Consider the following 13278-nt stretch of genomic DNA (forward strand, 5'->3'; position numbering starts at 1 on the left):
CTTGCTTGGTTGATCCAGGGAAGGGATGACGTTATATACTTAAATTGATTGTAGGATCTTGAAGGAAGTCCATAATTTGTTGGTCTTGAAACTGTGCTTCTGCTAAGTTATTATAGTTGACATGTGTGGAGAGAGTGTTCATTCTTAACAGACAGTCTGCGATGACACTGTCTGCTCCGTGGAGACGTCTAACATCAGCTGTGAATCGTGCTGTATAGTTTAGGTGACGGAACCGTGGAGGGTAGAAAGCTTTCAAAGGCTGCACATCAAGCCCACCAAAGCTCAGTGCTCTGTATAAATGATGAAAATCTGCTCTCTACATCATCTTTAAACTGGTGGACTGCCTCACACACCGCCAAGATTCACGATTGTGGGCAGGCCACTTGCACAGAGAATCCGTCACTTTATGAGAAAATGGGCGGTAGCTGTTGTTTGCCCATCACTTCTTGCTGCAGTACTGCCCTGATGGCAAAGTCACTCGTGTCCAACATAATCTTTAGTTGGGCATTAGGTAGTGGTTGCACTTAAGTCATGGCTTGTGCAAGACACACTTTTATTATGTCAACGTGGAGTCTACTCAATCTTGCATCTCCTGTTCGTGCTTTTGCCAGTTAGAACTTCTGCGAGCGGTGCCTGAATGGTGGCAGCGTTAAGGAGGTGTCTACGATAGCAGTTAATCATGCAGAGTCAACGACGTATTTCAGGGAAATGTTGCAGTCGACTTAGTTGTTTGACAAACTCTGTTGGTTGTAGCTTAGGATGGATTGCAATGGCATTAACTAGGTGGCCGCAAAAGACTACTTCTTGCTGATGAAGATGTCGTTAATGACGAACTGTTATCAGAAAGTGCATCGAGAACTTGTTTGAGATGTAACTCGTGCTCTTCTCATGAAGTGGGGACAATTAGAATGCCCAAAAAAATGGTTCAAATGGCTCTGAGCACTATGGGACTTAACATCTGAGGTCATCAGTCCCCTAGAACTTAGAACTACTTAAACCTAACTAACCTAAGGACATAACACACATCCATGCACGAGGCAGGATTCGAACCTGCGACCGTAGCCGTCGCGCGGTTCCGGACTGATGCGCCTAGAACCGCTCGACCGCCGCGGCCGGCAATTAGAATGTCGTCCAAATACACAGAGCAGAAAAGGAACTTAAACAGTGCACTATCAGTAGATTGCTGCGAGTTCTGAGCCGCGATTTCGAGACCGTAATGCATGTGCAGAAATTCATATAAACTGATGATGACCATCTTTGGCATGTCCCCCTCACTCACTGGTATCTGCAGGCATGCCTCTTTGCAATCTAAGTCACTGAGAACCGATGCTCACGCAAGGTAGTGGGTGAAGTCCACAATGTCAGGGGTCAGGTAGCCATCAGTGACTATTGTGGCGTGGGACAGATTCCAGCGGCATTAACCAGATGGCAGAGGAAGACTATTTCAGGCTGGTGAAGATGACGTTGTCATCATCAATGACGTACCCTAATGGTACCATCTTTCTTGGGCACAAATTTGATAGAGATGAACTATCTGAAAGTTACAAAATTCTGGTTTGTAGTAGCCATTATGGCTGCATAGAGATCGCCTGGCAGTAACCACCATAGTCTGTGGCAGACAGGATAGCCCAGGATGGTGATAATATTGTGAACCCTCCCACTGCAAATAGCAAAAAAATGGTTCAAATGGCTCTGAGCACTATGGGACTCAACTGCTGTGGTCATAAGTCCCCTAGAACTTAGAACTACTTAAACCTAACTAACCTAAGGACAGCACACAACACCCAGCCATCACGAGGCAGAGAAAATCCCTGACCCCGCCGGGAATCGAACCCGGGAACCCGGACGTGGGAAGCGAGAACTCGTGGTCACGAGATGCGGGCTGCAAATAGCAATTCACATAAACTAAACTCACAGCTGTGTGATGGGCGTGGTAATACACTGAGTCGAAACAAAGATCATGAAAAGGATGCACATTACTAACCTGGGTTGTATGTACAGGTACTGTTGTCACGCATACTGCAGTGGTAGGTGTCCCATTTGTGCAGAGTTCTGGCTGAGATGCCACGTTGGAGTCCATGGGAGCAGACGGATGAGATTATTGTGTCAGAGTAGAGACCAGATGGACTCATGAGGTAGCAAATTCAACCAAAACTGCGCAATTGGTTTTTCATATGGTTTCATTTCCATCCCACAGGCACAATGAATGTTACGTTGTGTCGAAGTAACTTTGTTGCAGTTGGGCCAGTGATGTGAAGCAGTTGTGCAAGTATCGTTGACGTTCATCAATCATGTCATGATACTGCATGCGTTTCGAGAGAGCAGTAGTAGAAGTCTGCCGTGGCAGTGGGGACCTGCAACTGACGACACCAGTAATGAAGTGATTGTTGTCTTGATGTTTTAGTGTGATGCATGCTAAATCTGGTGATACATGGAAGTGTCTGAGCAAGTCAGCCCCGAGCACTAGTTCAGCGACATCTGCAACGAGACCAAAGGCACGAGATGCGTATTTGTATATGGTAATAGAGAAGCCATTTGCCATGTGGAGCTGGATGGCAGGTAATCGCTCATCGCTGGAGAATGTCCAGGGGGTGGGGTACGCATGTCCAAACCCAAGTCAATGAGAAAATATCGTCTATGTATGCAGCCAAACGTGTACTGTCTGCCACTTTGCTGAAGGGGTGACGTATTGGTATGTTGCAATGTGAGGTAACTTGAATTGCCCGTTGTACTTACTCTAGATCATGCTTCTCTTTTCGGCAGTCACATGATGGCTGAAAATTGTGCACCACATCGCCAAACAGTGTTTGTAACCAGCAGAGCTGTCCCCATACAGTAATGTGAACGCACATGGCATGTTTGCCTCGCGAATTTTTGTTGTGGTAGGCTGAAGGTCACCATCCCCTATGGTGGAGATGACGTCACACTTGGCTTCTTTTGGGCATGATTAGTCTGGTTCAACTGTGTCTAGGCAGTTGGCACAGCATAGTACCTGCGATTCAAAGTGAGGGGCATTGATATCTGTGACGTTTATGCATTCTCGTTGTTGTAAAAAAGTAAAAATCCTGTCTGCCAGTATGAATTTGGTTTCCAGTGATTCACAGTCGTGTGAACTCATAGCCAGTTGTACCTGAGGCAGGAGCTCAACGATCCACAGAGACCATTGTGTATGATCAGACATGAGGTTAATATCCACCAGTGTACATAAGCGGCGCCAAAGTTGTGAAGGCATCCTGTTCCCCAGGCATTCATCTTAGGTGATTTGTTTTAATGGCTGCCCCAAACATCTGTGAAATAAGTTGGAGCAGTGCAGACTTTGTAGCATTGTATTTATTTCTATCTGGGGGAGGGAGAAGGGGAGGCATAATAATATCATTGATTACGTCAACATGTCCACCGAGGTGCCTGAGCAAAGTGACGAATTGTGTACTGTCCTCCAAGAGGCTTTGTGTGGCCAGAATGCACTCAGTGACCGCAATTGCTGACCCATGATTACTGTGTCTCAGCTCATCTGAATGCTCCTACGTTCCCAGTTTGGATACTGTGTGTTGACAATGGAGCCATATTGCAACATCACTGAACTAGTGCACGTTGGTTTGAATGGAAATGAGCAAGGTTAAGTTGTCAACCAAAACAGGTGGTAGATTCATTGGTGCATGGTTGTGCTGATAGCCAAGATGACATCTGGAGAGGCACAACACACATGTTCACAGTACCTGTACATAACGTGGATGTATGTTCAGTAGCAACATCTGAAAACTGTCCAACCAGTTAGACCACTTGATGCAGTACGAATGGGTTGATAGAGGTTGGATGTGGCGAGGCCGCACATCAACATCAGCAAACATTCGAGAATTTGCTTGTCCATGAAGCTGGTGCACGGTATTGGAAATGCATACATGCAAAATAAAGTCGGGAATGAAAGTACCAATAGATTGTCTGTAGGAATACATTATTGGTACCATAGGTAGCATTGTCAGACTGGTGACACTTTATTGAGAGTGATCATTTTCCTGCCTGAACAGAAACAGTTGCCGAGTATTCCACTGTGAAGCACTAAGCACATTTGTCCAAAAGTCATTGTCTTGTAAGAAATTCAGTACTCTACAGATGCAAGATGGCTTGATTGTCAACTCACAGTATCCAAACTGGGAATGTAGGAGCATTCAAATGAGCTGTTCACAGTCATAGATCACAAATGTGAATTTTACCCCAAGATGAGATAGAGATAACGTATATAAATAATGGAGTTTGTTATAATATGCAGATTGTTCCATAATCAACACAGGACAAACACACGTTGAAATACACGGCACGTCTAAAGCACATCGAATCATAGTCCCTCAGTCATTCCATACCAGGCCATTGTCATTTGTCAGAAAGTTCCCCCTCTGCAGCAGCTGCTGTCACTTATGGAGTGCCCACATTACTATATCATACCTTGCCTAAATAAAAATGTCCCTGCATCAATAAAACAAACATTCAGACATAGAAAAACATTGGTTTACTTCAGATCACAAAACAATTTTAAAAATACAATAATTCAAATATTGTAGCATATAACGAAAATGATTGCTCTGTGCCTCTATGTAGTTTTGTGTTCATGAAATCGCATTCAAATTAACTTTAAGCACAACTGTTACATCGACTGTTTCAGTAGTCTGGCTGAACAATTCCTTCACTTGGGCTACCATCTCAGTGTCACAATCATACTTTTCCTTTTAAATTACCCCGTGAATAAAAAAACAAGCAGATGAGGCAACCACAACTTTTGTATATTTCTCTGTGAATTTTCGATGAATAGGAGATGGCAATTTATGAGACATGTGGCACATTGTTCCATCTTGCTGGGAAAAAAAGGTTAGTGCCCTTCATTTTCTTTTTACTGATAATGGCAGTTCATGAAAATCTGCAGATAAACTTCTATATCAGAAGTGGTCTCAAAGAACGTCAGGCTGATAACTTGACTACCAGAAACAGCACAACAAACTTCATGTTATTTATCATGTAGAGGTATCTGATGAACAATGTGAAGGTTTTGGACCAGTAGAGATTAGTCTGTCTGTCTATCTGGAGTAATCAGAAAGGTGGAGTCAAGATTTTCACTCTTAAAATACCGTGTCAGGTCAAGTTCGTCATCCACAACTCTTTTAAGTAACCACTCACAATTCTTAACCTTCTTTTCCTTGTCAGCTAGCAAGCATACATGAATGCACTGAATGCCATAAGATTTCAGGTGTATGGATGTAAGTACAGATGACAAGATATATATTTAACAGCTGTCTGTCGTGAAAGCTGCCTGACTCACTTTTTTGGGTAGGCAGTAATTTTCTACAAAATGCTTGCACCTACTTCCATAAATCAAACTCAAGACTTACATTTATGATTACAATTAGAGATAATGCCATGGTGCCACCATTTTGTTGTCAACTTCTGAACATTATTATTTGCAAGAATACTACAGATAAGAATCTGCAAGTGAAAATTTTCAGTGGTTTTTTTGAATGGACCAGTATGTTTGTGAGATTCAACCATACAAACCCTTTCATTCAGAGAATATGGCATACTTTACTTGAACAACTCTATCAGCAAAGAAAAGTGCAAAAGACACTTACAGCACTTTTGAACAACAACCAACAACTAAATCTGTGATAGTGATTCCTGCCTGTCACTTGATTAGATCAGGAAATAGAGAAAATTGAAATCACATTTTGTTTCTTATGGTACTACAGTGTTTGAAGTTTGTAAGAGGCTTTCCACTAAGTTCTCATGTGCTGAAGGTTGAATTTGTATCCATTTATCCTGGAACTTGGCCAACAATTGGATCCCTATTATCATTTTAACATCTCCTAACCTCCTACATTACTGCAGAAACCTTCAGTCAGCTGGAAGTTACCATCTGCCAGTAACTTTCCCACTCAATGTTTCCTACACAAATTCATTCTGCAGATACAATTTTCCAGTGTCTATCTATAAAATATCCAGGACTATTCCCACATAAGCACCTACAGTAACTCCATTAATACCTGAATATAAGCCACCCCATGATCACTCTGATCATATCCCTTACACTGCATCATTTCTGCAGCAGAGTTTTGTGAAGATTTATCTGCCACCACCCCCAAAAAATCCATCCATCCTTACTGACTCACACTTTGTCCATGATCTCTATCCTACTCCTCCTCCACAACTTCCAACAGCTATACCACCACCATTTGTATACTTCTGACCAGTTACATTCATACACCACTAACAAATACAGAGACATACTGTGAAACTATTCAGTGTGACATTATGCCAGGACTGGCCCAGACATGTACCAACCTGAAGTCTCTAAGTATAGGATTGCTTTCTGTTGTCTCACAGGTAAAAACTACTTCCAGTACTCGTTTCTGCACAATAATTCTCTTTTGCTTGTTAACTGAGCATTGCTACCCTACCTTGTTGTTACCTCTATAAGTCCTGTACACCCTCATTTTGATTATTATTATTTTTTCCTGACTGTCGATGAACTCATTTGTAACTTTGCCCCTGTCTTGTTCCCCTTTCCAGTACATAGATACATCATAAAAATATGAATTCTCTTGATCATGACTATAGACATGTGAACGAATCTTCTTCTTTCTCCCTATCCTGATCTCTGGAAAATCTATAGAACTGTACTTTTCCTTATATGCAAAAACCCCTTCCTCTCCCCCCCCCCCCCAAGTGGCACCTCCTCCTCCTACTACTACTGACCCATCAGTCTCATTTTGTGATTCAGTAAGGCCTTGTTCAACAGTTGGCCTATGTTTCAACCTTTCTCCTGAAGAAAAATTCCTGTACCACTCATACCTCTTGTGCCATCAACCTAATAATAAAAAACCCATCCTTTAAATGAACCTTCAATTGAGAGAGAGCCTTTAACCCTGCATGACATCCAGTTACCTCTTCATGCTCTAGAACACATCTGCAAACTATGTCTGCCTAATTGCTTCCTTTCTGTTGAATTACTAATCCCTTGTCACCATTAGCAACAGCAATTGCTGTGCTGTTCATGCCTTTTGCAGTTGGGTGAAAGGGCTTTGTCCTCTCTCCTCTTGCATATACATTTTTTACACTGCCAACATGCCAAAATCACTTTATTCTGTTCATCTCAAATAGTACACCAATGTCACCACTTTCCTAGCTCTCTATCTGTGCTCCATAGCTCTTCACAGTCACTCTGGCTCAATTTTGAACAGTATGCCTCCTGGCAAAACTGATGGCTGCTTAAAAGATATCCTTATAAAACCCAAGCAATAATTATTTGACATACAAGCCAGCTGGCATCCCCACGAGTTCTATTTAATCAACCTTCCACCAGTTTCCACACTTACAAAGCCTTGATCTGACAAAAGTGCTGAAGTCACCCGAATATCCATTCTAACCATATTCTGTCAGGTCCTCTAATTCTCTGAATATCTTTGCCAAGTTTTACAATGGTAAATCGAGGATGGAATGTAACAATATTAGAGAAGGAAAGTGTGTGTGTGTGTGTGTGTGTGTGTGTGTGTGTGTGTGTGTGTGTGTGTGTGTGTGTGTGTGTGTGTGTGCGTGCGTCTATTGCTGACAAAGGCCTTAATGGCCAAAAGCTATAATTGTGTGAATCTTTTTGTTGTGCCTATCACGACTCAGCATCTCCACTATATAGTGTTTACCAAGTCGTCTTTTATTTGTGAGTAATGTGTCTTGAAAATCTGGATGTAACCTTTTTATGCTGTGCTCTTTATATAACAATAATTTGTCATAATATTATGATATTTACAATTTAGTGCCTGTCTCTTTATCCCTCCTATTAACAGAAAATTTTTGTTACCCTGAGTACTACTGGGGTGAATATGACTCCAAGCAGTTACCATGGGATATATTGGCAATATTGAAAACAGGTAAACTATGTATATAAGCACTTATAGATCTTGTCATAATCCTTGATCTTATAGATCCTTACATCTAAAACAAAGCAACTCTTTACATTTAAAACAAAGAATCTCTTAATATTGTTTACAGACAAAAGAAAAGCATCTTCTTCATGTTTCTGAATGTTTTTTATCCATTGAAGGTTCACATAGAGAGCACCATCCATGTTTTCCCCTGTATGCACTTCTGCTGAAGGAGGAGGATAAGGAAGAGAAGCTCTGCTGTGCCAAATTATGAAAGCATTTAGGGCACTAACATCCAAAATTTTATAAAAATAACCATGGGCCATCTTCTTGTCATACATTTTGTGGTGTAGGTCGTGACTAACTTGTCAATTGTGTCTACACATGATTTAGTTGCATTATTGTCTAGGATTATAAAAGGTTTTTCTGCTTTGCCATCACCTATTTCCTCTCTGAAATGCATGGTATTCAGCAATGTCACTATCTTACCCTTTTTTTGGCAATAGGAGACTATTGTAGCTGATTCCTGGAATCTGAAGCGACATGAAGCTGCATTTCTTCCCCTTGCTTCGATAAATTCTGCAGTTAGTTCACAATGACTTTTTCTTAGTGTTACTAGAAGAGTCATTTGTTTTCATTGTAGTTCCTTTGCCAACTCCAACTTTTAAAGAAATTATCTGTTGTGATATTTCTACGACCCCAGGATAAATGTTCTGTCAATCCTAACACTACTCTTTTTCCCTGCTTTATTTCTTTAGGCTGGCCTTCCCCCTTTCCTGTGTACACCTGCAGGTGTGTGACACAGTAATTAGTGCTGCCACATGCAGCCCATATCTTTATATCAAACTTTCCAGGTTTTGAGGGGATGTAATGGTGAAATGGACACCTACCTCTAAAAGTTACCAGTTGTTCATCAACTGTAATATTCTCATGTGGTTCATGTGCATAATGTAATGTGCTTACCCACTGTTCAAATAAATCCCTTGTAGGAGCCAATTTATCAGGGCTACGATTCTGTCGCCAATGCTGAGTGTCATCAAACCAAATACAGCGTGATATTTCTGTAAAATGGTTCCTAGTCATAGAATTATTGAAAATAGGTCAGCCATGCCCTTCGTTCCATAAATTCACTATGCCCTCATTGTGACCTTTTCATGCTCCTGCAAGAATAAACAGGCCAAAAAAGCATTCAAATCCTTCTCTATCGAGATCTGTCCATTTGTTACCAAAAGTAATGTTACCTTCTCTGTTGGTCCACTTCAAAATTATCTGGAAAATCCTGGGTTTCATAAATATTTCAAATGCTGACTGCACATTATTTATGTTCCTTACAGTATGCCTTATGGGACCTGGAGCCATCTTCAAAATATTTCATGCTGGCTGCTTCCCATGTAATCTAACAGGATTTTGTCCCCATGTTTAATTTCCATTTCTCAACCTGAAAAAAATGGGATTACTATTTTACATTTTATTATTATTAGTACTATCACTAAAGTTTTTGCAAACATATAGTAGATTATATATATTTACTTGAAAACATTCTGATTTGAGATGTCAGCAACTTCAGGAAATAGAGTTTCCAAATCTACATCATCTTCATCAGAATCTTCAGTTGATTCACTAACTCCAGAAATAATAGCATTAATCTCTTCATCGTCATCAGGAGGTGTATTTCCTAATTCCTCCTCTTCTTTTAAAACTGCTTGTATTTTAGCACTACTCAAACGTTTTCTAGTCACAACGCATTTCTTGCACACAGCAGGTGAGACTAGAAACAGCAACAATGGGTATAAATAATAAGTGGGAAATGTTAGTTTAATTATTGCAGGTGTTACATATAACATCTGTTCAATGTAGCATTTGTCATTCTGTTTTCATAATGTTACATTCAAGAAACAAAACAAAAATTTAGATTGGTTTCATGCTGACCCCAGTGGTACTCAGTGCATAGCCCTTGAATAAATTTTACTACATTGTAAAGGTAAAACTGAACAATATGTCATTGCATACTAGCAACTTCGAGAGACAAAGTCATAAATTTTTAAAATAATCATTTTGAAAACAAGGGAGATATATATTTCAAATGTGCTTATGGGGTCTTATTGATCCCAGTGGTACTAGGAGGGTACTTTATGGATGTTCTCTCTTGTCATGATTGTACATGTTATTTAAAGTGTTTCAAATTATTACACCAAATTGCAAATTTTGTCCTGTTTCTAGATCCAGCAAGTCCAAATCTTGTGAAAACCTGGAGTGAATAATACACTACTGCTGAAGCAGGAAATGAAACTTCCACATTACTTGCACGTCAGCATGGTGTTTGCAAGAAGAAAAGTCCCACTAGTCACAGATCAGAACAACAATATACTGGGAAGTGGTATCAAATTCTTCATCTGGCAACTGTAATCTCTTTTGAACATTTCAAGTACAGGTTATTCATTCTTCAATAAGAAGACAGTCTGTTATTTACAACATATGCAAAATTATTTGAAATTTCACTTCTGGGATTGTTTACCTGTTGTTGAAAGGAAGACACTTTATATTCATATCTCCCTATTAGTTGTAACTGTTTATGCCTTGTCACATACTATGCACATTTCCTAGTTTTAACTGTTGATATGGCTTGATGATGAAAGAATTATTTTCCATTTTGAATAAAATACTACAATGAAAGGCAGATATGCTTGTCAAATACTCAGTTATGGCACCAGTAGTACAAAATTGGTGGAAACATAGAAACAAGTTCTTCATCCAGGCCCTGAAGGCCCATGGGATGTCAATCAGCTGCTGTGTCATCTGCTGCCATGTGGCATCAAGAAGATGCAGTATGAAGTGGCATGTGGTCAGTACACCACTCTCCCAGCCATTTTGCCAACTTTTCAGACCTTGGAGCTTCTGCTTCTCACTTCTCAATCAGGTAACTCCTCAATTGGCTCCACAAGGCTGAGCGTAACCTATACCAATCCTCCCACCAAGGGAAAATCCTCTACAGTAGTGGGAATCAAATCCAGATCCTCCACATGGCAGCCATCTACACAGATCACTCAGCTAAGGTGGATGTAAACCTATAATGGAAGGAATAAATGTAATGACTTGATGCATAGTTGAGGCTTTTTGGGTGGTCAGCAGATACATAAAAAAATCCTAGAAATTCTGCTAAGTTTTTGGACAGGATCTTTCCCCAGAGCTCTGTAGTGTGAGGACAATATAGGCAGTCAGAAAAGTCACCTTATGAATGTATTTGTGTGTATATTTTTGCTAATCATTTAACTCTGAAGAAGCAGTCCAAAAGCTAAGCAACAGTTTCAACATTTTTGTGTGCCTATTAAGTGTTCACTGCCTCAACTGTATGATGTGAGGCTTCCTGAACTCCTTCCATCATTTATAGAACCATTTGTTCACTGCATTTCACAGAGCAACCATGAAGAACTTTCAAGAAAATGAAACAAATCATGGTACATGAGTGGACTCAATGAGGGCCATTGACATGTGGTTGCCTTTGCCTCCCCACGCCCACCCCACCCCTCCACCAAGAAAAAAAGAAATTCAGTATCAGTTTGAAGAAAGATGGAAAAATTAAAGGATAGTGATTGGTAGCAAGTGTACTCAGAGCCATTTGCAATAAAATCTCAAAACCATTTATCATTCACTGTGATACCACCATGAATTGTCTGCTCATCTTAGCTGACATCTGGGTATACACTTGTCAAGGTATGTCTTTACTAAGAAACCACTTTTATCAAACAGAATATAATTCTTTCCAAAAAATGTTAGAAACTAAATTAGCAATTATATAATGTCCAACTGCTACAAACTAGCTGTACATGCTGATACTAAATTAAGTTCTAGGTTAAATTTTTATATTCAATCTTTAAGTAAATGATCCATTCTCAACATTAACACATATGAAATGTGCATTGTGCTTGTGTTATTACCATACCACTAAAATTGAAAATTATTCAAATTGTCACTGTAGTTATGGAGTTTGTCATAAACTATATAAGAATTTTGACTACAGATATCTTCAAAGTTGTATACAATTTCCCTGAGACCACTTCTCCTCTTGCATTCTACATTTGCTGTCTGATTACAAAATGTGCTTGTGTGTCATGTGCCAAAGTTTGATAAGCATTTTTCATTTTTTAAATGTGCTATTTGACATAACACGATAAAACTGACAATTTGGTTGGAATTGTGTAAACCTTTAACAAATTTCTAAGCTGGTATTATCCCCAGTAGAGTTTTAATTAAGTATTATTTTCACATGTTAGTATGTATTTGTTTATATACTGGATGTTTTTCCTTCATATTTATGATCACTGAAAAAACAGTGATGATAATACTGTTACATATATCTCTCTCCCATATTCATATTCAAACTATTATACTGTACAAAATACCCATGTTGGTGTAAATAATAGTTTACATTCCAAAGATATTACTGCTGTTGCTGTCAGTGTCATGTTGTTTGCATATATGTATGTCATATTATTTAATTTTTGTGTAATTTAATGAGATATATGAATTGAAGTCTTGTGTCATAATGACATGGAAAAACAAAATTTTGAAATAAAAGAGAAAGGAATATGTGGACTCAAAAGAACAACATATATTTATCAGTGTCATTAAAGTGAAAGTGTTTGTTGTAAATAAAATTACTGGTTACAGCTCAAAACTGCTTTCATCAAAAATTGCCTCATAGCTTCGCTGCTTCTGCCTATTTTTCATATGGCAAAATTCTCTGTTTTCATTTACAATATAAAATGAACCACAAAAAATTTCTTACACTTCATATTTATGAAAAACTTGGTTTATTTAAATAATTTGGTTTGTTTATTAAAAAATATTGTCACTGCATTAGGCTTCTATAACATGCACAATTGCTACGAGTGGTTTCTCTTACTTCTGAAAAGTTGGTACACACTATCTTAGAAGCAAAATATGGATTTTTAAGAGATTGACATAACAAATCACATGAATGTTTATCCTACTGGAAAGAATATTCACTTGAGAACATTATTAAATCACAAAAAGACTGAATGACTTGTCAGTACTTGCCATCAAAAAGCAAAATTCTAGAATTGATGAGACACAAATTTAAAGTGGAAAAAACTGTTTCTGGCTTTCAGAACTCTTAGTTCATTTGTCAGGGGAAAATGAAAAGTGGGTTGGAAAAAGTGAGAATGGAGGGCAGGTAGCTCAGACCCTCAACTGAGAGTGCCTCACTTGTCGTGAGTGAGGGGAAACTTGTTACTATGTGATCAACCAGTATATATCTGAAGATAGCATGCAGTGGCTGAAGCTGAATGGCTTATTTATTTGTTCCTTATTGACAAATAAAGACTTAGTTAGGGATTGTGCACATGTTTTATGCTTC

The 13278-nt window shown here is 39.3% G+C and overlaps 1 protein-coding gene across 1 annotated transcript in view; it reads left to right on the forward strand.

The window, feature by feature from the left end:
• The window catches only part of LOC126263323 (serine/arginine repetitive matrix protein 1-like), a 550556-nt gene extending 538203 nt beyond the window's left edge, over window positions 1–12353 (forward strand). Inside the window, exon 17 of the mRNA XM_049960412.1 lies at window positions 10122–12353. Within this exon, the coding sequence (XP_049816369.1) occupies window positions 10122–10158 (37 nt within the window). The 3' untranslated portion in view covers window positions 10159–12353. The remainder of the gene's footprint in view (window positions 1–10121) is intronic.
• The last annotated feature ends 925 nt before the right edge of the window (window positions 12354–13278 follow it).

This window comes from Schistocerca nitens, chromosome 6 (genome assembly GCF_023898315.1).
Source record: "Schistocerca nitens isolate TAMUIC-IGC-003100 chromosome 6, iqSchNite1.1, whole genome shotgun sequence".
NCBI classification, from domain to species: domain Eukaryota; kingdom Metazoa; phylum Arthropoda; class Insecta; order Orthoptera; family Acrididae; genus Schistocerca; species Schistocerca nitens.